General features: G+C 31.8%; 3 protein-coding genes and 1 long non-coding RNA gene across 6 annotated transcripts; 2 read left to right on the top strand and 2 right to left on the bottom strand.

Annotated features, from left to right (window-relative positions):
• Window positions 1-1,124: 1,124 nt before the first annotated feature.
• On the top strand, window positions 1,125-3,888 carry LOC128034675 (uncharacterized). Its single transcript, XR_008190814.1, has 2 exons — window positions 1,125-1,591; window positions 2,409-3,888. It is a non-coding gene; the product is annotated as an uncharacterized LOC128034675 (long non-coding RNA).
• Window positions 3,889-8,571: 4,683 nt separating this feature from the next.
• LOC105761302 (hypothetical protein) lies at window positions 8,572-12,512 on the top strand. Its single transcript, XM_012579079.2, has 7 exons — window positions 8,572-9,049; window positions 9,995-10,180; window positions 10,646-10,827; window positions 11,009-11,154; window positions 11,261-11,537; window positions 11,618-11,926; window positions 12,007-12,512. The coding sequence occupies exons 1-7, from the start codon at window positions 8,662-8,664 to the stop codon at window positions 12,253-12,255; spliced, it is 1,737 nt and encodes a 578-aa protein (XP_012434533.1). The 5' UTR covers window positions 8,572-8,661; the 3' UTR covers window positions 12,256-12,512.
• On the bottom strand, window positions 10,949-18,158 carry LOC105761304 (uncharacterized). Of its 2 annotated transcripts, XM_012579080.2 has the most exons (8): window positions 18,076-18,158; window positions 17,104-17,296; window positions 15,507-16,928; window positions 15,062-15,217; window positions 14,853-14,921; window positions 14,580-14,750; window positions 12,859-12,949; window positions 10,949-12,756 (listed from the first exon to the last, which is right to left on the bottom strand). In XM_012579080.2, exons 3-8 carry the CDS (start codon window positions 16,246-16,248, stop codon window positions 12,726-12,728), a joined length of 1,260 nt encoding a protein of 419 aa, XP_012434534.2. In that variant the 5' UTR covers window positions 16,249-16,928; window positions 17,104-17,296; window positions 18,076-18,158; the 3' UTR covers window positions 10,949-12,725. The 2 variants fall into 2 exon arrangements, with proteins under 2 accessions (XP_012434534.2, XP_012434536.2); XM_012579082.2 differs by lacking the exon at window positions 14,853-14,921.
• A 2,051-nt stretch (window positions 18,159-20,209) lies between these two features.
• LOC105761305 (cold-responsive protein kinase 1) lies at window positions 20,210-24,242 on the bottom strand. Of its 2 annotated transcripts, XM_012579085.2 has the most exons (9): window positions 24,083-24,242; window positions 23,673-23,739; window positions 23,490-23,549; window positions 22,680-22,811; window positions 22,337-22,452; window positions 21,986-22,196; window positions 21,669-21,906; window positions 21,364-21,514; window positions 20,210-20,906 (listed from the first exon to the last, which is right to left on the bottom strand). In XM_012579085.2, the coding sequence occupies exons 4-9, from the start codon at window positions 22,753-22,755 to the stop codon at window positions 20,538-20,540; spliced, it is 1,161 nt and encodes a 386-aa protein (XP_012434539.1). In that variant the 5' UTR covers window positions 22,756-22,811; window positions 23,490-23,549; window positions 23,673-23,739; window positions 24,083-24,242; the 3' UTR covers window positions 20,210-20,537. The 2 variants fall into 2 exon arrangements, with proteins under 2 accessions (XP_012434539.1, XP_012434537.1); XM_012579083.2 differs by lacking the exon at window positions 23,673-23,739.
• Between the last annotated feature and the right edge of the window lie 3,607 nt (window positions 24,243-27,849).

A 27,849-nucleotide genomic window follows, 5' to 3' on the forward strand; every position in this document is an offset into this window, starting at 1 on the left:
AACATTTTAGGTGAATCTACTTGAGAGGTCTCTTTATTATAAATTAGTCTCTACTATTAAATGAATCAATTTAGTCACTGTACTATTAAAAAGAATTAAATAATGTCAAATTAGAATATAATTAATATTTATTGTTTAAAAAATCATTTTTTGCTTAACAAAGTTATTTTTTTAAAGATGGTTCTGTAAATGAAATTGAACTAAAATCGAAAAAGATAATTTTCAAGATATCTTTTATATAATAAATGTTATTTTTAATAGTATAAAGATTAAATAAATTCATTTAATAATAGAAGGATTAATTTTATACTTTAACCCAACATTATATTAACATGGAATATAAATTCAGAGAAACTTCAACTTGAGAGCTACACTTGTTTTTTTTTTCTTCAATTTAGCACCAAAAACTGAGAAATTTTGCAAAAACTAGTACTTTTCTTGGTACCAAAAAAAAAATTGAAGAAAAATTAGGGAAAGAAGTTACCTGCCATTAACGTAATTGGAAAGAAGATATGTGGTCACATATAATGATGTGACACGTCAGAACAAATAATTATTTTTTAAATTTTTATAATTAAAATTTGACTTTTGAAGATATTATGTGGTGCCATGTGTCAAAAATAATTATTTTTATTTTATAATTTTAAAATAAAGTACATGTGGCAAGCTTTTATGATGGAATGTGACATTTTGTATGGTGCCATATGTCAATTAAAATAATTATTTAAAAAGAACAAGTGACTTCATAAAATGATGCCATGTGGCACCACTGTATGGTGCCACATTTCAAATAAAAAGTAATTAGTTTGAAATCATAATTTTTTTAAAACAGTTTGACACATGGCACCACAAATGATTAATTTTAAAAAAATGAAAGTGATATGTTAATGATGACATGTGTTACTCTTACTTAAAGATGTTAATAATAGATGATATTTAAGATATCAAAATAAACATTTTTAAAGAATATATATTATAGAAAGATTTGCTATTCTTTAGGGTCATTCGTGCTATTAACCCTATTTAGAATAAATTCAGATATGATCATATATAGATAAGAAGGTGTAGATATCTGACGTTAATATTTTTTTAGAAGATAATTATAGATCAAGTATAAACAAACATTAGAATCATAAATCAAATTTTGACCATCATTCTTCAATCAATCTAGTCAGAGTGTGAGCAATAGTATTTGCCTCCCTCGAGACTTACTGAATTCTCACCTTCCAATCTCTCTTACAAAGTTTTTAAATTCTCATAATCAAATCTCTATTCATCTGTCTTTTGAGCCTATCATTAAGAGCTTCAACAGCTAGAGCATAATCAATTTCGACAATTATATGAGATAGTGTTTTTATTATTGTTATTGTTGTTAGATAGTGTATTCATTATTGAAATAGGCAATCGGAAACAAGTGATAAAGATGGGGATAACTGCATATCAGAACAAGACAGTCCCTTTAAATCCAAATCAGATAGTTGCCAAAGTAATTGAAGATCCTGACACAAGTGGAGACGACTTCATCAATGGGATTTCAAAGTGGCTTAAAACATCTCAAAAAGAAATTCAGCCTCAACATGATTTCTACCAAGTAAGTCCTCATTTTCCTTTTCTAGGTCTAATTTTCTTTCCAAACAAACATAATTTCTCATACTGAGTTACTAAATTCAAGATTTTACTTTCCAATTCCAACCAAACCTTTATCCGGAGAAAATTAACAGAGTCGACATCGTAAGATAGATTTACAACCCCTACTACTTAAGGGTTGAATATACAAAAATTGAAAATTAAAAATGAGCGAGGACAAAAAGGAGTTATATATTTTCTTTCTCTATGCATCAGTAGAACTATATATTAGTCCTGACCCAATTTCAAATTTTATTGTGCACGTATTAATAAAATATTAAAATATACATTTATATTAGTATATATATAGTAATTAAATTCAAATTAAAATATTTGGTTAAAATGGGTTGTTAATCTTTACATTTCAACAAAATTTGTCAACTTAAAATTTTGATTAGGCTGTCCTCATATGATGGATGTAACATATGACCGACAGAAAATAAATATGTTAAATTAACAAATTTTGACAGATAACTATAATAGTTGAGCTAGAATTTTAAATTGGAGAAGTAAGAAGATTTATTTTGAACTATTAAAATATAGAGGCTAAATCTCAAATTCCATCTAAGTTCAAGAACTAACAGTACATTTTAACCAATTTATTTTTATTATTTGAATCGAATTTAGGCCAAGCCAAAGACTAATTAGAATCTAATTGAACCTATCGGACCAAATTGATCATCCAATTCATGGACAGATCTATATCTAAACACAAGCATAGATAACTTAGTTTCTTTTGACTTGACTAATTAAATGCTTATAATTGCTTTATGAAATGCTAGAGAACTTGAGAGGAAACAGATAAATTGGTGGAAGAAGAGAGTAATAGCAATGGAGTTGGTGAGAATGGATCAAAACAGGGATGGATTAAAGCTATAGCGTATATGGTGATTGGGATAATTATATCGGGAGTATTGGCAGAGCCATTGATATTCAGTGTTCAAACCTTCTCAAAGGCAGCAAACATACCATCCTTCTTTATATCATTCATTGTGGTGCCATTGAGGGTTGCGTCTTCAGCTATCTCTGCTGCTTGCCGTAAGAAGTCTAGAACTACTTCCTTGACTTTTTCTAAGGTCTGTTTTTCAGTTTTTCCGACTCATATCTATTCCTAAGATTGTTCTAGTCATCTTGAGAACTAGAGAGAGGTTCTGACTTTGTTAAGGCAACATAAGTTATTTTCTAAGAGAAGTAAATGTTCTTTTAGGGCCACAATAGTTGAGTATCCGAGGTATATCATCTCTAAAGGTAATGTGGCAATGGATCAGTCAAAGGTTCAGTCTATGTTGCATTGGCATACTCCCCAATCTGTCAAAGATTTAAGAGCTTCCTTGGGGTTATCAAGGTATTGCAGACGTTTTGTGAAGCTCTATGGTTTATTAGCCAAACCGCTAACTGACCTTTTGAAGAAGGATCAGTGGCAATGGTCTGATTCTGCTGGAGCAGCTTTTCAACAGTTGAAGCAGGCCTTATGTTCAGCCCCTATTCTGTCTTTACTATTTTTCACTCAAGACTTTGAGGTGGAAATTGATGTTCCTGGTCTGGGGGTGAGTGTCGTGCTGCAACAATGGGGCAGGCCATTGGCCTACTTCAGTAAGGCATCAAGCCTTATCCATCTATGATAAGGAGGTGCTAGTTGTGTTGTTTGTTGTGAAGAAATGGAATCCCTATTTAGCAGGAAAACATTTTAAAATCTACACTGATCATCAGAGTTTGAGATTTCTCACTGCTAATCAGGCTGTAACCCCTTTTCAACAACAGCGGGCTGGTAAAATGCTGGGTTATGACTTTGAGATTTGCTACATGAAAGGTGCTACCAATATGGTGGCTAATGCATTGTCCAGAAGGCCTATTAAGGGTAAGGCTATCTTATCTTCTTTGGTTGTAGTATATAGCTTCTGAATTGGTGCCTCAAATACAAGCTTTTCAGGACACTGATGATAAGCTGAAGAAACTCATTAAAGAGTTCATTAGGAATCGTAGAAGCCATGCTAAATATACATCGGATGGTCATTTTTTGAGGAGAAAGAGGAAGTTTAGTTGCGGGGGCAAATGTGAATCTCAAGAGGGCATTGTTTGGTCATTTTCATAGCAGTGCTTTAGGGGGACATTCTAGGGTTCATGCTACAAATAAGAGGTTGTCAAACCTTGTTTGTGCCCCCTTTATATTCACCTCCAATCATTTTATTGACACATAGATGATGTATTTCTATATTTCATTAATCCTTCTCCTCACAAATAAAGATATGAATTTCATGAAAATTTTAATTTGCACAGTTCTTGACATCAATAAATGTCAAAGATAATCTTAAAAGACATATTTCTTTTAATAAATAAGTTTAAGCAATTTTATAATATTTTAATAAAAACCCCACAATATTGAGAAAATAGTAAATTTAAAAGGATTTTTTTATAGATTTTCGATAAAAACAAAAGAAAATAAGTGAAATATTTAAAGTGGGGAGGTCCCTTGTATTATATGAGTTAGTTCAACCTATTGCCTATTGGGGTCAAGGTATTGTTATTGTATTTTATCGATATTTCTCTTGATAAATAAAAATAAATTTTGTGAAGAATTTAACACATACAAACTTTTTATTTAATTAAAAGAAAGCAATCGAATGCCTTTAATCAATCACTTATTATAAAAAGTATTTTTAAATTTATCGTTTAATAATAATCTCTTGACATGGGAATTAGGAAATTCAATAATTACATTAGTACAAGACAATTTCTAGCTAGCTAATCAACTACCATATTACCTTCTCTTTGTGCATTTTGGAATTTAACCATCCGAAATTGCTTTCTTACTCAATCTTTTAAATTAGGCCATAGAAGGAACGTTCATGGAGATATCCTTGATCAACTCTACAGCAGTCAAACAATCGCTTTCAACAACCACCTTGTTGAAATTCATTCACCTTACCTTCTTTAGACATGATGAATCGTCCACAATTCAGCATTAATCGTAGAACTTCTCCCAATAAATCTTCTGAACCCTACTATCCAATTCTCATGAAAGTCCCGCATAACACCTCCTATCGCAAACCAATACCCAATCCTACTTGAGGCACCATTAATATTAACTTTAATCCAGCTATAGTTGGGTGGTAGCCATTTAATTTGCACATATTATCTACTTTTGCGGAAATCAATCTCCTTATCACATTGCGGATTTTGACATTTATAAATATCAAAATAATCTTAATTTTTTTAAAACATATTTTAAAAAATAAACTTAAATAATTTTTATAAATATTGTAATAAAAAAAATCCACAATAATAGATAAGGAGTAATGAATGAGATTTGAGTTAGGTGGCGAGAAATCCCAAAATTTGATGAAATGAAAATCAAAGTCGTGATAACAACGTGTCGCCGCGTGTAACATCAGTTAGCTAAAAGGCCACGTAATATCCACACAAATAAACTTTGACCACCAGAAATAAAATATTCTAAAATCGAGGAATAAATGGAATTTAATTATTCTTTTATGATGCTAGTCATATAATAATTATTAGTTTGTGTCCTACCTGAGGGGTTTTTTTTTGTCTATTTTATTTTTATTAAATAAATTTACCCTTTACATAATTATTTTATAAAATATCTATCCCTTCAAACTTTCTGTCATTACCTTTTGTTAGTCATTGTAGTAATTATTTTTCATGACAATTATACCAACAATTTTAAGAATTAAATAATTAATTAAATTAATATTTCAATTCAAAATAATTAAAAAGAATTCACATAATCAGTATTACCAACACAATCAAAGTCTCCATCTTCAATTTTTATGGCTTTTACCTTCTTCTTTTTTTCTTTAGGCCAGTTTATGGGCAATTTCTTTAGCAACTCTTCCACTTTTCCTTATTTCATTACATGCCCTTCGAAAACTAAAATAGTTTATTACTAGTACTATTCCTCGCTTCGTGTTGAACTGATTATTCATTTGTGTTAAATTATAGGTTAAAATATTTTTTTTAAGTCTCTATACGTACATCTAGAATTTAGTCTTCTACTTTTATTTTCAAGAATTTAGTCATCTACTTGTCGAATTTAAAATTCATATTCAATTATTATCTCTATTAAAATTATTCTATTAAATTTACTAAAGTAACATTTTAAAATTAAAATAATATTCATTCGGTAGTCATGTAAGAATAAAAATAATGTTGAAATTCCTAAAACACTCGTCCAAATTTATCATAATAATTTTTTTCCGTGTTTTAAAGAAAATCGGTTTCAACGTTGTGATCGAAATAATTAACAATATTAACTATTTAGACTAACTAATGATATTATAAAGTAGAGGACCAAATTATATAAAAAAAACATTAAAGTATATAGATTAACCCTCGAGTTTCAGCATAACATAGGAACCAAAACTAAAATTTGACCATTCTCTTTTAAGTTAAAAATTAAAACATAGAGATTAAATCATAAATTAAGACATAATAAAAAGGCCAAAACTAAAATTTGGCCATGAATCTATAATAAAAGTAACACCACAGCATGAGGTGCCATGTGCCAACAGAGGGAAGGTCCTTTACACCTTCTATATAATTAATTAGTAAATGGAAACTTTTGGGGTAGGTTTATTTTTTTAATGGGATTAGGTTTATTACCATTTAATCATGTTTGCCATAATTGAAAAAAGGATTAATAATTATATTATGTTGAAATTTTAATTTTAGTTTTAATGATCAAATTTTAATTTACAATAATTTTAAATAGTAAAAAATTCTAATTAAAATTTAAAGACAATTCCAAGAAAGTAATTTTTTCTTAAAACAGTGAAAATAAATAAATAAATGGAAGTTGTAATAAATTATCATAGAAGGTATTTAAAAGTTATTAAATTTAATAAATATATAAAAATATATTTAATAAAAATTGATCAAATAAATAAATAAATTTTAGTTAAAATGATAATGTTGAGATATTGAAAATAATGTTATGTTAAGTTCAAATTCTATCATGTATTTAATTTTAGATTTTATATAAAATATAAATAGACATAAACACCCTCGTACTTATACTTTTTATTTTGTAAAAGAATACGTTTTAGTAATTTCACAAATAATTTAAACCTAAATAATGAATGAGATCAACTCAATCAAACGCTTATCATTACAAATTCGAGATAAGTGATATAAGCTCGATATTTGGCGTCCGCATTCAATATTTTTAAATATTCCATAAATCTCTATATTTTTAAATTTTAAAATTTAATTTCTATATTTTTATTTTCAAGAATTTAGTTCTATTGGCACTATTAATTTTTTTAATTACATGTCTATAAAGTGAATATTTCTTCTATTTCAAAATGTCACATTAACAAATTTAACAAAAAGAATCAACAATGTTAAAAATTAGACCTGAATTTTAAAATATGAAAAAGTATTGAATTCTTGAAAATAAAAGAAAATTACTAAGACTAAATTTCAAAATTTTGAAAGAATAGAGGACTTATGGCACAATTTTAACCTTTTAAAAGTACGTATTTCTTGCAGATCGAGAATCTTGGTGGACTAAAAAGTAATAAATTGTGAAGCAACCTAATAAATAAATACATCAGATCTGGATTTAGTTACCAAAACAATATATAAAAATAAATATATTTCCTTTTCTGTTCCCTCTACCCTTTAATTTCACACTCTCCACATGATTTAGCTTTGTTAATTTTGAAAAGAAAAGATTACCTCAAATTAAAATTAAATTTACATATTTACCAAAAAATAAATTTGCATTAATCTACGATGTAAATAAATAATATAAATATTAATTCGAATATATAATATGTTAAAAGTTATATAAAATAAATTATTAAGGAGAGATTCATGAGAATAAAACTAAAATTGTTTTATATTATTTTGGATTTATCAAGTCAATTTCAGTTTTTTTATATAAAAAAATACAATTATCTATTTATACTTTCCTAATATGCTTAATTAAGTTGGGATCTCGATTAAGAAAATTATTTAAAATTTGGTTTTTAATCAAATAATGAATATTATCGATTGAGTCTTAGCTTTGTTGGAATCGTCATTATTGTCAATGTAGGAGGACGTGAATTCGAGTACACTGAAGCGCATTATCCTCCTAGTTAAGGGTTAGAAAGGGAGTATGGATAATTCTAGGCGTTGTATCAAAAAGAACAGATAGTTCTAAAATATGTTTTTGATTAGGGGTGAACAGAGAACTCGATTCGATTCGAAAAAATCGAAAAACATTTCAAATGTCGAGTTGATCAAATCGAGTTATTCAAGTCGACTAGAATAAATAATTCGAGTTTCAAGTTCGATTCGAGTTGAATTTTATAGTTGAAATAATTTGAATAACAAATTGGTGAAAATATCCTTTTGAGCTCTGCCAATTTTGAAAATGAGCAAATTGTCTCTTAACAAAAATTACAAAAAAAAATCAAAATAATTTTAAAAATTCAAAATGTTTATTAAAATTTCCAAAATTTAGATTTAAAAAAATCTAAAAAAGTTAAAATCGTAAAATAATAATTTCGCAATAAGTTAATTAATGATTCAAGATTATCATATTAAAGTATCTTAATTTTTTTTATTTTGCTTTGAAAAAGTTTTCAAATATATATGGTTTCAAAATTATGTACTCTAACACGGAATTAGTTATACTATAATAAGATTTTAATTTAACATGTTTAATTTTTTAATTTAACTCGAATAATTTCACTCGATTCGAAAAAATTTCAAATCGAGTTAGCAATAAAATAAGACTCGTTAACTCGATTAACTCAAAAAATTTCACTCGATTTGACTTGACTCGATTAAACGCTCACCCCTTGTTTTGATAATACAATATAATTATAAAAATATGATCAATTTAATATATTACATTTAACCTGAAGTTGGACCTTTGTCAACTGTGTTAAGTAATAGTATTGGCAATAAGATTGTAACGGTGCCAAGTTGCGTAAGTGCGCGTATACATAGATAAATGCTTCAATCCTACACTTACAGGTCTCAAACTATTTCTCCCATGTCCTAGAATTCCCTCAGAAAGCCATGGCACCACAGCGTTTATTGCTCCTTTTCATCTTCCTCTTTTATTTCTCTTCTTTCCCATCTACTGCCCGTTTTATCACCGGTCCTTCATCCCCCACCGATCTCGTTTCCGATGGAATCTCCACCGTCAAAAACCCACCTTTCCTCTCACTCAAGCCCCTGTTTTCAGCGGAGGAATCGTGTGAACAAACCTATGGGTTCTTACCCTGTACCACCACAGTTCTCGGCAACTTGTTTTTGATCATTGTTTATGGATACCTTATGTTTTTAGCTGCTACTTACTTGTCTAATGGAAGTGAGCTTTTGCTTGAGATCCTCGGTCCTGGTATTGTCGGAGGATTGTTCTTGCCTATTCTTGGAGCACTTCCCGATGCAATGCTTATTCTTGGTAAGTTTGAAGTCTTTTTGTTCTTTTGTTTGAATTGTGTTTTATTCTATTTGTTTGGTTGAGGAGAAAATAGGTGTTACTGCTCTGTATCTTTAGTTTTCATTGGTTGATTGATCAGAAAATGGATCAGGAAAGTCGAAAAATTTTAGATCTTGTCTTTTCCCTAGGAAGAATCTTTGAACACCCCAGATCTTAAATATTCAGATTTTAAGATTCCCGGAACATTAGCAAATTTTGGGTTGAATTTTCTGTTTACTTGTTACCCTCTTTCCTTCTTTTTTTTTTTTTTTTACTTGAAGGGTTATTATTCTAGAAAATTTTATATATAAAATTATGCTTTTGGAACTTATGTTTAAACATTTTCATATGATTCAGAGTGCATAGAATAATTTATTGCTGCCATTGCCAAATGTCTCTTTTCAATAGACCTTTTAGCAACCCCTTTTTGACTCTTTCAAGAATTGGATTTTATCCCCACAATAATAAATAAAAATGGGTTTTTGAAGTGAAAGTAAACTCTATCCAGATTTTTTTTTTCTTTTCCCAGCAAGATTTTAGTCTTACAGAATGAAATATAATTAATAAGCTAATGATATATTATATATAAATATTTTTGTTACAAAGAAAATGGATATTATATGAAGGAGGAAAATAACTTTGTTTTACTTTCCTTTTCCCTTATCAAGCATGCCATTACTACTCACTAAAATGAGCTACAACATACTAACAATCACACTACTAATTTCTATATAAAAACAGTTAAATAAATGAAAAAAATGAAATTAAGAGATAAAAACTCAATGAGGTCCAAAGCATGTTGCTTATATTACTAGTAATTGATTCATAGAGGCAATTAGTTTTAAATGATTATCAGGCCATCATTTGGCCTCACTTACTTAGTAGTTTTACATCTAGTGTGGTTTTAATTTGGTTTGTTCTTGCCAGTATCTGGACTTTCTGGAACAGCAGAAACAGCTCAAGATCAGGTCTCCGTAGGAATGGGGTTGCTAGCAGGGTCAACTGTCATGCTTCTCACTGTGATATGGGGTTCCTGTGTTGTTGTTGGCCGGTGTGATATTCGCGACTCAGTTGCGGTTGATGGAACTATTACTAAAGGATTTCACCTAACAGGTGCACAACTCTGCTTTACATCATTCTTAGATAGTTTACTATGACTGGTTGCGAAGTTATTATCTTCTATACTTGGACTCAGGAGTACTTTAGGGAATCCTACTCCTATACCCATATTTGAATATGTCAAATACAAGTGGCAGACATGGGTACTTTAGAGAAAAAATGAGTTGAAGCAACATAGATTGTTATAGCAAGCATTATACAGTTACCAAGTCTGTTTGACTGAGTTCTATATTACTGACTTGAGTGCAAGTGTTTGGTACGAGTAAATGTCAAATGTGAGTATGCCATATCCCTATAAACATGTATTTATATGTGTCAAATACAAGTAGTTCAAGAAAAAATGAAAAATTGAAGTAACACAAGTCAAAATAACTTCAGAAAATGGGTTGGAAAACTAGGTCCGACTCTAATCTTCAATGGCAGAATATTTGCTAATCTAAAGTGTGTACAATATTGCAGAGACTGGTGTGAGTACCGATATTTGGACTTGCTATGCTGCAAGTATAATGGCTATATCAGTTATCCCCTTTGTTATTGTTCAACTACCCCAACTTCTCAATTCAACTTCAGGAAGACACCTAGCAGTTTTGATTGCACTGATCATATCAGTATCAATGTTGGTTTCTTATTGTGTTTATCAGGTAATAAAACTTTTCAAGAAGGAATTCCATCATCACATGTTTCAATATCTTATTTCGGGTATGCATTAGACACGGTTATTAAATATGAGTGCTTAAAGAAAAATGAAGAGTTAGAGCGACATACCTTCATGACACTTCTACTCTTCTAGTAGTTGTATCTTATGATATATGTAATTTGCAGGTATTTCAGCCATGGATCCAGAGAAGACGACTAGCTTTTGCGAAGCACAAACATGTTATATCGGGGATCTTAAGACACTTGAAAAAGCAAGCTTTTGGAAAGCTTCTTACCGAGGATGGTGAACCTAATACAGAGATCATAAGAAAGTTAGTTTTGAACCTTTTAACATTAAAGCAAAAGCTTCCAATTTCTCCTGGTACTTCCTTCCGGTTACTCTTAACATTTACAAACTTTCTAAACAACATTGGATAGGTTGTTCGAGACAATCGATGAGAACCGTGATGGTCATCTTTCACCTTCCGAGTTGAAAGCATTGATTATAGGGATCAGATTTGAAGAGATAGACTTCGACAAGGATGACGCTGTGATGAAAGTAATGGCAGATTTTGATACCTCCCTCGACTCTTATATTCAAGAAGAAGAGTTTGTAAAAGGAATCACAAAGTGGATTAATGAAGCAAAGCAAACTGGGGGTGCTTATCTCGAACCTAACGCCGGAACGTTTAAGTTTATTGACCAATTTCACCAGGTAAGTCGACCATTGGCAACTTCTCTAGAGATTATAATTAACACAAACTGAATTCTTCGAATTATCGTGCAAATCTGCAGCAAACCAAGAGAGAACATGCTTTGTTGGGGTCAGAGGAACAAAGTGATGAGGTTGTTGAACATGTTGAAAACCCAAGGTGGATCTCCTTCAAAGCAGTACTGATGCTCCTAGTAGGCACCTTGATTGCAGCTGCATTTGCTGATCCACTCGTAGATGCTGTCGATAACTTTTCAACCGCAACAAGTATTCCATCGTTCTTCATCTCATTTATTGCATTGCCATTGGCTACGAACTCTAGTGAAGCCGTATCAGCCATTATCTTCGCTACCCGCAAAAAGCAGAGAACTGCATCATTAACATTTTCCGAGGTTAGTTTCTTGTTACCCCACTTGTCTGATCATCAAGCTGCCGTATAAATAAATCCTAATCTTCGAATTCCTCAATGCAGCTTTACGGAGCAGTAACCATGAATAACGTTCTCTGCCTGTCGGTTTTCTTGGCACTCGTTTACGTCCGGGGATTGACATGGGACTTCTCATCCGAAGTGCTGGTGATTCTCATTGTTTGCATCGTGATGGGCGCGTTCGCTAGTTTCCGAACTACTTTCCCTCTTTGGACATGTTCAATCGCTTACATCCTTTATCCTTTCTCCTTGGCGCTCGTTTATGTTCTCGATTATGTCTTCGGCTGGTCGTAGGATCAATGAATAGAGATGGTAGTTTAGGAGGGTAAAGCCATTTGTTTGTGAGCCTTCATGGTTTTTCCCAATGTATGAACTTGTCAAACTCTTTTTCCCTTTGACATTGGTTTTCAGAGAAGACTATTCCGGATTTGTTGTTATGGTGTTTGTAATTTGGAGCAGTATATACCTCAGTTTATATTAGCTCCATTTATGTCAGTTTTCTGTTTTCTTTTTTGAGCGACAATAATAAAAAAATATTTATTTTTGTGATACTCCGAACTCTCCATTTCCATCTTCTTTAAAGCATTCATAGCTATTCGAAAAATGAATAATTTTTAAATGTTAAAAGGGAGTTTTAGATTCAACCCATCTTAAAGAAGCAAGGTAAAATGAAAACTAAACCCAACCCAGTCTTCCAAAGAGAGCAGCAATGACGGATTTCAGTTGAAAAAGAGAACAGTACCTGGAACATCAATATTGAGATGCTAAGACAGTCGAATTGAAGGCAGCCTCGGCCTGCATGTGATGTAACAAGAAAGAAATTGCAGTCAGACTCTGAGACAATTGCTGTGATGTCGAAAAAGAAGAGCATGCAAGTTTACTGTCAAAAGCTCATACACATATGGGAAGCAAAAGAGGAGTTGATGAAGGTAGCTTAGGCCTAGGGAGTTGAAATGAATTGCAGAGAGAGAAAAGAAGCTGCTGCAGCCTGCAGTGGAAAACATCTGGCTTAGTTATCATCTTAAAAAAGACAGTATAATGTTGACTTGACTTAAAATGCTAGTCTTTGTTTAATCAAACCATTTGGTATCTGATGTAATTCACTATAAATGACTTTGCACTCACTTTCTTCCATCCATTTTAGTCACTTTTCCAGCTGCAGTGTTTGGTACTTTGGTTCCCTAAAGATTTATCCGAGATGGGTTGGGCAGCCAACTCGGTCTGCTCTCATCTCAGCCCGTTTTATTGCTTAAAAATAATTAAAAAATGATTTTAGAGTAATATTAATATATTTTTTATAATTAAATTTAAATATAAATATTTTTATTAATTTGGGAGGGTTTTGAACAAAAATATTAGACTCGAAAAATAGATTAAGGCAAAAATTAGATCCAAAAGATGGACTTAGATAAGAAATTAGGCCGGTTTAAAATATAACCCGGGCTTAGACTTGAATATTCAAGGCCCAAGCCCAACGCAATCCATTTTTAAGTTTGTAATACTTTATATTATGTTATTTTTATGTATCATGTAATTTATAACACATTAGAAAAAATAACATATACTAAATATACAATACTACTCTAATGTAAATACTAAAATAATTAAAATAAAAATTTTAATAAATAAAAATATATTAAAAATTAAATTAAGATAATATAAATATTTTTAAAAATAAAAATAATATGAAGAAGCCTAAAATGAATTTAGATTGTTCTTTTACAAATATGAGTAAGCTTGGACAAGATTTTAGGCACATATTTTGAGTCAAACTTAGATAAACATAAAATATATTAATATCATACTTAAACTTAACCCGAACCTAACCCGACCCATAAACATCAATAATAAATATTAGCTTAAACATAACGATTTTTGTTAGACCTAAGGAACTCATTTTATTATTACTTGAGTTTTTTAGAGCGATTCTTTTTAAGAAAAATTAATCTTTTTTGAGAGCAACCTGACCTTTTAAGAATCCCTTTTAAGAGGGACCAATCTTTATTTTTAAGAAGAATCAATCTTTTTGAGTAAAAATAAGGTGGGATTGGGATTTATTTTTAAACTTTTTTCCTTGTTTTTCAGTTTATTTTTATTTCAAATTTTATTTTTAATAACAAAAAATTACATGATAAATTTTAAGAAGCCTCAAGTAGCAACATCCTATATTAACCAGACCCGAATGAATGCATAGTTAAAAGTGAGTTATCGAACTCATGACTAAGTCCAATTGATTCATACAATCACCCTTAAAAGAAAGTATTTAGCAAGCTCAGGTTCAAATCTCGACACAATGACCATTCCCCTCACCCCAAACTGTGGCCTTTTTGTCTCAAAAAGAGAGCTCTCAAAGCTTAATTATGAAGAAAAACTGGCTCCAGCCCTCTGAATATACATATAAGAAAAATATATACCATCAAGAGTTGAAATGTTGAGCCACTTATGGTAAGGTAAACTACTTGATGTACAAGACAGATTGATTAAACATGCTTATTCACACAAGGTGAAACTTTTGAACATGATTATTCACACTGAAACTCATTCTAATGGCAAAAGCAAAAGGTTCGAGGAAACCCGAGTTTCTTTACTTAGAGGAGTTCCCACTCGGAATCACTTACAACTTCTGTTTGTATATTGTTGCACTCTGATGTCGCCATCGTGCAAGATGGCCGTAGGGTTTGTAAACATTCGTGGTTTAATCCCGTGTCCGTGTCTCCGAACCAAATCGCTAGCTGCTCGTACTCCTTTGCCAACCTCTTTTTTGAAGTTAAAGCATCCTGGATCCTTTTCTATTGAAAGAGAACAACAAAGTAAGCAACTCGAATTAGCAAGATCAATGTTACTCAGACTCGAGATGGTTATCATTTATCAAAGACAACTGTCTGACAGACCGATGCAACAAAGTAGTAGGCAGCTTGTGTACTTGAAGTACTGTGTCTGCACCCATGTTCGACATATACCTATATTATCCGTGTTAGAAACATAGCCATATCCTACATTTCCACCTAAGTCCAACTAACTGTGTGTGTGTGTGTGTGTGTGTGTGAGAGAGAGAGAGAGAGAGAGAGAGAGAGAGAGAGAGAGAGAGTGGGAGAGAAACCTTGTATGATACTGTGCTTTCTTATTATACGAGAGGCGGCATAAAGTGCAGTGCTGTCAACGATTACACAGCTATCCTCAAGCTTCATCTCGTCACGTAATTGAATGGTATCCATGGAAGATATACTCACATCATCAATGGAATCATCTATTGATCCTGTTTATGGTTTTCAAAATTAGAGAGAAGGTAATGAACTAGATAAAGCTTTCAAGTCAGAAGTTCTTTCATTCACTCCAACGAAAAATATCAAAAGCTACTGTAAATTAGAACATTTTATTGTGAGGTTCAAATCAAGTCCTCAAAAAATGTATAACATTAAAGGAAACCATTTATCTTGGGCAAAGATTAGTGACATCAGCTTCTGCCAAATTAATAATGAGATGAAAACCAATTATATAAAGAAACAAAATAAATCTTTATCATTACATAAGAACAGGATACCAACCAAGTGATTCCATGGACAGTTCATTGCTAGACACAATGGATAATGCCCCGGTCAACTTCTTCTCATTCGATAAAAGTGGGGTCAACAAGGAAGATGATGCATCAATGGAGTCATGATAAAGATGTTTGTATGCAGGTAAGTTTTCTGGTGGATTCTGAGGCAAACAGAAGTCCTTAATTCTTGAAGCACAAGAAGAACCAACTCTGACCTCGGCCATATTTTCCTGACAACGTATGGCTGAAGAAGACATTTGCAAAGAAGTAATACCAGATGAAGCATCCGAGACACAGTCAGAGTCATTTGCAAGGTCATTCTTAACCATTCTCGTGTTTTGGTCATTGTGAACTGAAGTTGCATAAGAAACATCAGTGCAAACCACACATGCACTTTTATCATTACAGTCAACAGACTCATGAACCATCAATGCTCCAAAAGATGCTTCCTCGCTAGGAGAGATCAACTCCAAAACATCAGATGCATAGGGCTTTCTCACATTATGAACTGTAGTAGCAGGAGACACCTCAGCTTCAACCTGCCATGGTTCTTTATCATTACAATCAATGAATTCACTCAACAATGAAGCACCACAGAATTCCTTGTCAACAGGAGAGATCAACTGTGACACCTCAGATGCTGAAGACTTTTCCATTGTGGCAGCTTCCATATTCACTTCAGGTTTTGTATCTTTCAAAACATCAACTTGTTTTGAAGTTCTGTGTTCTTTCCCCAAAAGGGAACCCATAGAATTAAAATTACCTGGTTGGTCTACAAGGCAAAGCTCACCAAAAGCACAACAAAGCTGTTTTTGGACCACATCAACTGCGATGCTACCATTAACTGTTCCCTCTTCTTCAGGGGTTAGAAACTCCGTATCATGCACTGAAATAGTATGAAAAAAACTTCACCCACAACCGCACATGTATTTTTATCTTTACAATCAATACATTCATTCACCAAAGCTCCAAAGGATTCTTCCTCGCTAGGATATATCAACTCTACAACATCAGACCCAGATGTTTTTTCCATTAGGCCATTTTTTTCTATGTTTACATCGGAACATGTATTCTTCAAACCATCGCTAGTTTGTCCCGGCATCATGTCTGACTCTGCCCCATCAATAAATGTCGGAGTACAGAGTTGATCTGAAAGGCAAAGTTCATTAGAAGCATGACCAAGCTGCATTTCAATGGGATCTACTGCAACAGCCTCAACATGTGATAGCTTATCAACAGTGTATATGTGATCCTCCTCAATAGCCGCTGTGGATTTAACATGGGTATCGATTGTAGCACTTCTTTTTAAAGCCGCCCTTTCTTTTTCGTGTTTTAAAGGAGGCAATATATCATGTATGACATCAGAATAAAATCTCTTCATGCTTTTACCCACACTCTGTGTCTGATTTTCAACATACTTGACAGAGTCCTGCAGATAAGTTATTTACGAAATTATTAAAGAATTTCAAACCAAGCAATGCAAATTCTTAGGTCATAAAACACTACCAATCACCCATGATTTCATTCAGCCAAGTCAAAACGGCAAGGGTGATGAAGATGGAAGGGAAAGGGGGGAAACAGTTCCCTGGTCAAAGAATTAATACCTGATTCACAATATTATCCACCTCATGGCACAGCGTTTCAAACGTCTGATAAACGTCCCCTACCCAGCCTATGCCTTTATATTTAAAATCCATCACTGAGATATATCAAACTGGCAAAGCCAATATCACATACATCTCAGTAATAGTAAAAAGGTATATGCCATTATTCATGCTTCGGGATCTTTAATTTAGTCTGAAAAGTCCACAAAAATTATAGTGATCACTCAGAGAACTTGAAGAAAAGCAAGCAATCCTAAACAAATGATACCATCAACATCAGAGCTCAAAAAAGCTTCATAGGAGGTAAGCTCAATGCCAATTAAGAAGTGCAAATAGATTGTAAGTAATGAAAATAGCATTTCATCACTTATTCTTCAAATTGACAGTTCAAATTGTAGCATTCAAATTATAACACCTACATGGCTAACAATCTCAGAGAAACAATTTTCAAGAAAACTAATAACTTTTTTTTGGTTATATACTCAATTTATTGAGTTTTTACTTCCCAAAAAACTGTTTCCACATATTTAGCTACCCACAAACATCATCACTCCAAAACCAACAACAACAAAGAGAAAACTGTTTCCCCTTTTATATTGCTTTCAAACATTTCAAAAAAGAAGTAATTTTTCATTTTACTACATTTACTTTCCAGTGGGAAAGGGAGTGATAATGTGCATCACTTTTTCATATACATACATGCATGTATCATGCATATACATAGAATAAACAGCATGAAAATCATCCAAAAACTGAATCTTTTACAGAATTCTCAACTCTTCTTTTTTTATAAACAAAATTTGACTTTACATCAATATATAGGTATAAAAACATAGATAAGCATAGGAAGAGAACCCAAATTCATGAAGAGAAACGATCTTTAGATGAATTTTTACTCATGAAAAACAAGAAGACTGAGGAATGTAAGAAAAACCCAGATAGACAGAAGACAAAGAAGGTACGGTGACATACCGGTGGCCGGAGCAGGTGGTGGACGGCAGATGGCATTGGTTTTCTTTGGCCAACAGAGTTTGGAGTGAGAGAGAGAGAGAGAGATGGTTTTATAGAAAAAGCGGAGGGGTTTTAGTAGTAATTTATTACTTTAAAACGAGTAAAACGGCACCGTTTTTTCCTTCTTTTATTTCTAATTCTAATTTAGGGATAAATATCAAAATTATACATGAACTTTGATTCAATATGCAATTTGATACATTAACTTTAATTTGGTGTATTTATACTCGTAAAACCTTGATTGTAGTTCAAAATATATATGAAACCTTAATTTTGATTTAATCAAGCATATTTAAAGAAATAAATACATTAATTTATTTTTATGTGGAATTAATCTAATGATTTCGGATGCAATATACAAATATAAAATGATGTAATATCAACAATAGTGTTAATAATTTATAAGAATTGAATCAAATAAAAAATTCATGTATATAATTGTACATTAAACCAAAATTTGTATATAATTTTGATATTTATCCCTTTAATTTATCACTTATCAACAAAAACATTTATGTTATAGACATGAGAGTTTGGGTTCGATCCCAAATAACTACATTCTCCTCCCTCGATTATCAAAAAAACTTAATGTCTTTTTGGTATTATACAATAATGTTTTAGCAGAGTTATTTATACTGAATCATTTGCACAATACATCTTTGGCTTAATTTTCACTGCTCCACCAGATTCCATCTTCTATCTCTGGTGCTGCTTTTACCTCCCTCTCTCAGTGCTCCACATCAATTGTCCAAAAAGAAAAAGAGAAGATACCATTAAAAGTTAAGCTTAAAAACAGAGCATCTATTCCACCCACCACCATCACAAACATGTCACACTTTCAACTTTCCTACCCACCAATATTTTATATGTGTGTGTATATATATATTCCATTTAACATCTAAGAGAAGACATTTAAGATTAACAAAAGAATCGAATTGTAAAAGGGTTTCTAAACAATAAATTAAAACCATCATTTGCAACAAGAACCTTCTTTTGGAGGGGTTCTGCCAAAAGGACTTGGACAGGTGCAGATGTCGAAATTGGCGACCGAGCATGTCACACGTTGAACCTATCAAGGCAGGCACCTAAGTTACAATGCATGCAGACCGTACGATCCGTTATTCCACCTTGCACGACAATTATCTACTAACAAAGACAGTCACCAAAGACGGGCAAAGCTACTCGTTTCATGTGTTGCCAATGAAACGGTAAGAGATCACAGCAAGGGCTCATTTGGGCATTATGAAAATCAACACTCAACAACTAGCACCACCACATCAAGAAGCAACCGACCAATCACGGGCACACTAAACGAAATAGTTGCTGCTCCTATACATTGTATTATTTTGCACGAAACTACTCAAAAAATCCTATCTTATGTAGGCATCCACCAAGTTTATACACATTAAGGAAACCGGAAATACCTCCACTGTGAACAAAGGAACATTGTATCAGAAGAATACTGGTAAAACTCCTGCCAACGCAACTACTTTAACACATAATAATGCCAGGTAGAGCAACAGTTGTAACACGAATGCTATAAATAACATCAGATGGAACAATCGAAGATTGAAAAGAAGAATAAGTTTCAAGCAATCAGACAAAGAACAATATCAACAATAAAGCACACAAGCAAGCATAAACACATTCCACCGGGTGGAACTCTTGCTAAAGGGGATGCCCCAGCCCCTTGGTGATGCTGACCAAGAAAAGCAGCTGAAGAATACATGCTATAATGAGTTCTCTCCGGATACCCCATCAGATGGCATCCTGACAGAACTCGGCGGCAACCTATGCAGCACCAGCACCAGTCAACCCACTACCTACACCAGCACCACTCAACCTACCATATCGAGTTGAACCTGGTCCACCATATGGACCACCAAGTCCAGAACCATGCCCACCAGCACCCCCTACATTGCCACCCAAAACACCCACCCCAACTCCTGATGAATTCAAATGATGAGGGTGATTCATTTATAGGAATATTATTTTGTTTTCATTTTCTTTAAGATATTCGTATTAAATATTTATATTTGACGCACAAGACATGAAAAAACATTGATCAATATTTGTATAAGATGAGTCAAAATAGTAAAAGATGAAAAATTTACCAAAGCATTTTTATTCACATGAAGTAACCAAGTATAGCAATGCAATCAGGCTTTGCAGTACATTTTTCTTACTCTTACTCCTTCTAACTTAAGCGAGTTCACAAAAAAAAAATCAAAATTTTAGGGTTCAATTGATTACAATTTACATAAATTTCCAGCATTGCTAATCGAAGAAACCGAAAGGGCGAACAAGGTATGCTTTGGCCAATGATTTCCGGAGGCCTGGGCTTTTACTAAGAAAAAAAGCTAACAAGAAAAAAAAAATCAGAACATTAGCCAAAGAATACCAAAAGATTAATCACGCCAAACCTAATTGCTTCGATCGTATATCGAGTTGAATGTCATTGTAGCGAACGACATGGTAACATTTTCTGTTGATGAATATAAAATCCCTTCTTTGCTTGTGCCTTCTGAAGTCAGGTCGGCCTTCTCTTTGTGAGCTCTTAAATTCATGAATTCTGAAAGTAGGCGAGGTCTTGATATATTCTGTTCATCCACTGGTTCCTCACCGGCTAGCATCTTCACCACTTTGGACATGGATGGTCTTTGCTTTGGCATGTCTTGGGTGCAAAGTAAGCTGATCTTTAGGAACTTCTGAGCTTCTTCCTTGTTATAGTCTCCACCCATTGACAGATCGACTAATTCCGCAAGTTGTTTTTGGTCATGCAAGTCCCATGCCTGCAGTTATAAATCGACTTAGCAACCAAGAAACTGAATTCAAACCTACGAAGCTCAAAATTCACAAAAACACAACACACATTTGGGTTAATGAGGCAAGTGTTGGATATGGGTTTCACAAGTTTTTCCATATTTGAATGATCATACCAGGTACTTGTGTCCGCATATGTGTCAGACATAGGCAATGGTCTCGGATACTTCAAGGAAAATGAAGCAGAGTAACATAAGGAGACACTTCCACATTACACAATTTAACCACACACAAATGTTTCAATGTTTGTTTAAGCCAAAAACTGTAAGATCAATGGAGATTGAATACGAAAGCTCAAAGTGAGAAATTCATATGTTTCTGCATTTAAAGACTACTCGAGCTATGTGTAACGCAGACAATATATTAAGACTCGAATGACACTAGCAAGGAAGGCTACAACGATGAGAACATATGGGAAATTCATACCCTTTCGAGTAGATATTGATCTGACACAGGTAATCTCCTATTCGTGTTGCATCTACCACTCACAATCTCCAATAGCAAAACACCAAAACTGTAAATATCGGCTTTTTTCGTTAGCTGACCTCGTATTGCATACTCGGGTGCTAGATAACCTCTATATAAACCACAAAAAAGATAAAACCAAATTAATAATGCTGAATGGAAGTCCTAGATTAAAGGTACTTATGCATCTAATCTATGTTACTCTAACTCAAATCTAAGCATGAGAGATAGAATAGACAAGCATATACAGCAATTTAAGAACATACGTTGTTCCGGCAACACGTGTACTAATATGAGTCAAGTTGTCAGGGAAAAGCTTAGCCAGACCAAAATCTGAAATTTTGGGCATGAGGTTTTTATCAAGGAGGATATTGCTGGCTTTGATGTCCCTGTGAACAATATAAGGTCGAACTTCCTCGTGAAGAAAAGCAAGCCCCTTCGCAACACCGAGGCAAATGTTACGCCTCATAGACCAGCTGAACTGCATACTGCTATCGCTTCCACCTAAAACGAGAAAAAAAATGCCTTAGCTTACTATTGTTCGAGCAGCTAACAAAGACAAATCCGGAATAGAAGAAATTACCGAGAAGAGTTTGTGCAAGGCTGTTATTCTCGAGATAGCCATATACCAAAATTCTGTGGTTTCCTTCCACGCAACAACCATGCAGCTTAACCAGATTTTCGTGCTCTATGTCAGCGATCACATTTATTTCAGTCAAGAATTCTCGCACCCCTTGCCTTGAGTCTGCTGACAGAACTTTTATAGCAGCCACAGTACCATCTCTAAAAGTTCCCTATTCAAACAAAAACGATTGCTAAGAAGTTAGCATTGGATGTTAAAATAATAAAACAGGCTTAGTTTATTTAAGAATTTATTAAAAAGCCTTCGTTTGAAAAAAAAAAAAAAGGAAAAAAAAACGAACTTTGCAATCACCTTGTAGACAACACCGAAACCTCCCTCTCCGATTTTATTGGAGTAATGAAAATTTCCAGTTGCCATTTTCAGCTCCTTGTAAGGAAAGAGTTTAGTGTTCTGAATACCTGAAACCTCTGTAAAATGTGTATGAATTAGGAACATTTGCAAGCAAATAATACACATGGAAGGAACTTGGAAGCATTTTCCGGGACGGGAGGCGGGTTTCATCTTGCTCGGGGCACAATAATTCTAAAAGAAGTCAAAACCTAATATGTCGAATTCACTTAAACTTCAGTGAATTCAGTATCCTCAGCCAAGCCGGATTTTATAGTCAAGACATTAAAAAAGTTTAGCAGTATACCATCATCAATTTCTGCTGTATGTTCCGCTGAGCAAGCTGTCTTCCTTCGTGAAAATAAGAACGAGCAACAAGTCATCACCAGCTGCTGTTCAGCCTGAATGCCTAAACACAAATGGGAACTCTACCGAGCCACTGTAAAGCACCAAACAAGAGTCATCATCCTCTATGTCCATTATAAAGAGTATAGAATCGCCTTATCATATACTAAATAACTGTTATACCATTCCTATAGGAAAAGAAAAACAATAAATAAAAAGGTCAATCTATCTCTGCGAGTAATGTATGATGATGATCAACATCCTTTTAATATAAGCTCTGTGTTAAGATCAAATATAACTTTTTTCCGTAGATTACACTCGTAGAAGCATCGGGGAAGACAATTTATGCATGCGATACGACATTTTAAGTATCTTAAGCAATAAAAAGGAAAAACTACCTCTTAAAGAACTCGTAAACAAAGACAATAGCAAGAGTACAACATTAGCAAGACTTTGGTGACGGGTGAAAAGTTCGATACAAGACTTGTAAGAGTTCTTCACAATAATATGATCATTGAACAATTTCAAGATAGTATTACAAATGTGTACATCATTAGTATATGAAAGAAAATATGATGGAACTGAATGAAGGATCAAATAGTAAAGGTGTTAATTTAAGTTCAAACAAAAGGAACTCAAAAGAAATCCTGAATAACTCAACGAATAAACCGATAAAAATTCCTACTCGAAAATCGGTTCAGGCGAATCTAAAGAGGATTTTGAGCACAATTACATTAACAAAATCACTAATTGAATTATTTTAGAAACATACCAAATTTGCTTGAAAGTTGAAAGGTATATAAGACCTAAAAGAGACTCCAGGAAAGCCCCCCTGTGAGATCAAAATCCAAAAACAGGTCAAATTTTGAGCTAACAAGAAATTATAACCTGATCTAAAATCATTATAACTACAAATAAAAACATATTTTGAAAAGGCATAAAAAAGATGGCTAACCATTGTAAAATCTTCCATTACACAAACTTGAAGAACTTGTAAAAGTCCTTTTCACTAGAAATCAAAGCTAAAAACACTATAACATTAGCCCAAAATAACAAAAAAAAAAGAAAACCAACATTCATATTTTTTGTGTTTTGTTAAGAACATACAGAAAAATTGAATCTCGAATTTCTGCTTTTTGAGTAACAAAGAATCCAAGAAAGGAAAACAAAAACAAACACCCTCGAAGACCAAGCATCAGAATTTTGCCAAGTAAGCTACTTTTTTTAGCATAATCAAGTAAACCAACCAAAGATGAAGAGATTAAACTCTTAAAATGACATTTTTTTAGGATAAATGATTGTAAGAAGCATAAGCATAACCCAGATTTTCTTGGACACCAAACAAAACCCAGAAAGGAAACTCACCTTAGATACTCTTGCAAAAGCTACACCAATGATTTAGACAAGCTTAGCATCATGTAATAAACTAAACAATATAGTTTTTGCAGTCAATCCTGGTCCATTTCTCAAGTTGGCATTAATGAATAAAATTGGACGAGGCATATGATATAAGTACAAGCGCAAAATTCTGAGACAACCCCAAAAGTTTTACAGAAAAACCCAATTTCGTCCCTGAAACTTCTTGGAAACAATCAATTCTCATGATTTATGACGCTATTTTATATGATTTGTAAAAATAAAAAAATTTAAGAAAAGTAAGTTACTATCTCCATGTGAAAATCTTTTTCGTATCCGAGAAATTCTGATTTTGAAAAGTCAAATCCGCCTTATCTCTCCTTTGATAAGACTTGCTTGTAAAGATGATTTGTTATTTTATATATGAATACGTTTTTGAATGATTTGAGTACATTATACAAAATTTCACTAATACTAATAATATAAGGTATCTATAATTAATGATATATTTCTTGACGTATCATAAATATCTGTCTATAATCTATAAACAAGTTTTCACTAATCACTATCCCCCATCTTTTTTCTTTTTTCTTTCTTTTGCATTATAGGAAAGTGGTAAATTTCAGTTTTGGTCCATTTATTATGATTAAAATTAAGATTTAATATTTAATATTATGATTTGTAACAATTTTGGTTTGATATTAAGTGAAGTCAGAATTTTTTTAAGGGGTCGAAATTAAATTGTAATTTTACGATGGTAAAATATAATTTCACTATTTTAATAGCCTATATATTTATAATTTTTAAAGTATTAAATCAATTTTTTATCATTTCTAAGGTACAAAGTGTAATTTTATCTTGACAAATTTTAAATTTTTATTTTTTTTAAAAGGCCTAAATAAAAAAAAATTTATTTTAGGGGGCCGAAGCCCCTGCCAGCCCTCCTAGCTATGCCTCTAATCAGTTGTAAACCAAGTTATTTGTTTCAATAATATTTCGATTATCAGAGTTGGAACCAAGTCAAAATCAAAACTTTGTTAGTGTTGAGAAGGTGAAATGGTTCGAAACCTTTCAAATTCTTGGAAGATGAATGTGAACTTAGGGGTCATTATTTGATGCTTAAGTTAGCAAGCAATGTACATCATGAATAGTGCAAAGAGGTTGGGCTAGTAAAGACTATGAAGGTAATGAAAGAGTCTCTTGACCGAGTAATACCTATGAATATATCTTTGGTCCAACAATTACCCCCTTTTTTTTTTTTATTGGGGCCTGACAAAATAGATTGATTTTACATTAGGGGTCGATATCTCCTTTTAACAAAATAAAAATACTAAGACCCAGTTGGATAAAATGTTAAAATATTAATCAATTGAAAATTAATATTTTAATAAATTAATTTTTAAACACGTTTGATAACCTAAAATAAAATTACTAGATAGAATTTTTGTAAAAATTATAAATAGATTATAACCTACTTATCACTTAATAGAGAGTAAATTTAATTATTTTTATTTTATTTTATTTCATTTCATTTAAGATTATATTATCATTTATCAAATAATCTAATTATATTCACTATTTAATTTTAAATAATATATCAAAAATATTTTATAACTTAAATTATAATACTTAATTTTTCAATATTTTTTTCTATACTTAATTTTAACACATTGCCAAGATCCATTAATATAGCATTTAGAGCAACGCTCTAGGTATGATCTGGATTTAAGTCGCGCTAATCGCATTGCTGTTCGAGCTTTGTTCTCCTCTTATAATTCACCAAAAATATACTATTTAGAATTAACATATTCATCATTTGTAACAATATTGGGTGATATTATAATCTCATAACTAACCTTAAAATAATCCTTTTGAAGTACATGTTAACAATATTTTTAATCAATTCTCAAAAATAAAAATTAATCAAATTACAATTCTATCCTCCTTAAACTTTTTTCTTTTTGTCTTTTCAACTGAAACCTAACCTTTTGAATTGTCATAAATTTAATTTAATTATTTATTTTGTAAGAATGACTTTTCCATAAATGTTTTGTAATCAAATATTAAACAAGAAAATAAGATGCATAAAAAAATTAGAAGAATGATGATGAAATTGACTTTTAAGTTGTAATTTATTAATGTCATGGTCATTTTAAAAAAATTGAAGGACAAAATTTAGAATTAATCCTTGATACTTCTCTAAATTTTAATATTAGTACTTCATATGGTTTTTATTGCAATCAATTAAAACCTTAATTGATAAATATTGCATCCTGTGGCAGAAAAGAAGTGACAAAATTATTATCATTGGAATTTATTATGTGTTAAATAAAATATAAGTATAAATAAAATGCAATTCTCCAAGTAAATTAAATTATTTTAATCATTTTTCATTCGAACGAAGTTTAACATACATAGATAACATGCAAATATTCGATCAACAATTTCGTTAAAAGAATATGTTATTGAACCGAACTCGCCATTATGTTATTATTTACTCGAATGAATTTATGCTTTTTGATTATTATTTGGTAAATTTTAAATTATTTTTAAAATATTTCTAAAATAAATTTCCAAATAAATAAAATAATCAATAACTTATATATATTTAAATTATATAAAACTTTTAAAATATTCTTTTGTTATTTTTAATATAAAATATTTATTTTAACATCATACAAAATAAAAATAGTATTATGTTTGAGTAACCATGGTTTTGTAATTTGTACTTCACAAACTATCCAAACACTTTAATTTCGATCAATTTTAGTTTCTCGACTTTTCTTAGTCGATTTTAATATAACAACAAAAGCAATAATACAAGGTTGAAGTTGACATACATAGAAAAAGGAAGGCCAAATTGATTGAGTTTGCATAATTCGAAGACTAAATCTATATTTATACAAAAATGTGTTAAAATTATTTTTAAAATGATAATTTTTGCATCCAAAACATGTCTAGAAATACCATAAGATAAAATTGAATCTATATTTCATATAAATATTAATCTGATTATTATTATTTATATAATGTCTAAAACTATCTTAATTTCTCTCAATCCTTAAATAAGAGAATAAATATGTTTTAACGCGTTTAAGCTCACGTTTTCCTTACCAATCGAGCAAAGACTCGATCGATTTAATCTGATTAATATTTTCATTAAACTAATAATATATTTGGATAGTATGAGTATAAATAAAAATACAATAGCTTATATAATAAATTTGATTAAATTAATATTCCTATCTAAACTATATAATGTTAGGCTTAGCTTTCACATTATGCCCAACCTTAAATTTTTCTTATCGACTTCATGGGAGAAGAAAAAAAAAGGGTAGTTTACAGTGTGTGAACACATGTCGGCCCAGCGATTGGACGTCAATGACTTTGAAATTTCTAGTCAACATTATAAAAAACAAATTATTCAATTAAAATTCAAATATTAATTAATGTTTTTATAAAATAAAAAGGACAACATTATGCTCACAGTCCGTAAGTCTTAATAACCCACATGCATTCTTCACCAAAAAGAAAAGAAGACCCACAGGCATTTTTTCTTTCCTTTTTTTCTATTTTGTTTAAGATAATGGTGATATTTTTTCATTATTGAAGAGGGTGTTTTTCGAGTAGTAAAAGTGAAAACGCATTTTACAGAGTGTACTTTTAGTCACATTAGTTGAAAACGCGTTTTTTTCATTGAAATTTAACAATATAGTTCTTTTGATTAGATGGTTAAATGTTAGTATTTTTGTCTAACTTTGAGTTATGGATTCAAT

The sequence above is a fragment of the Gossypium raimondii genome, chromosome 11 (genome assembly GCF_025698545.1).
Source record: "Gossypium raimondii isolate GPD5lz chromosome 11, ASM2569854v1, whole genome shotgun sequence".
In the NCBI taxonomy this organism is placed as follows: domain Eukaryota; kingdom Viridiplantae; phylum Streptophyta; class Magnoliopsida; order Malvales; family Malvaceae; genus Gossypium; species Gossypium raimondii.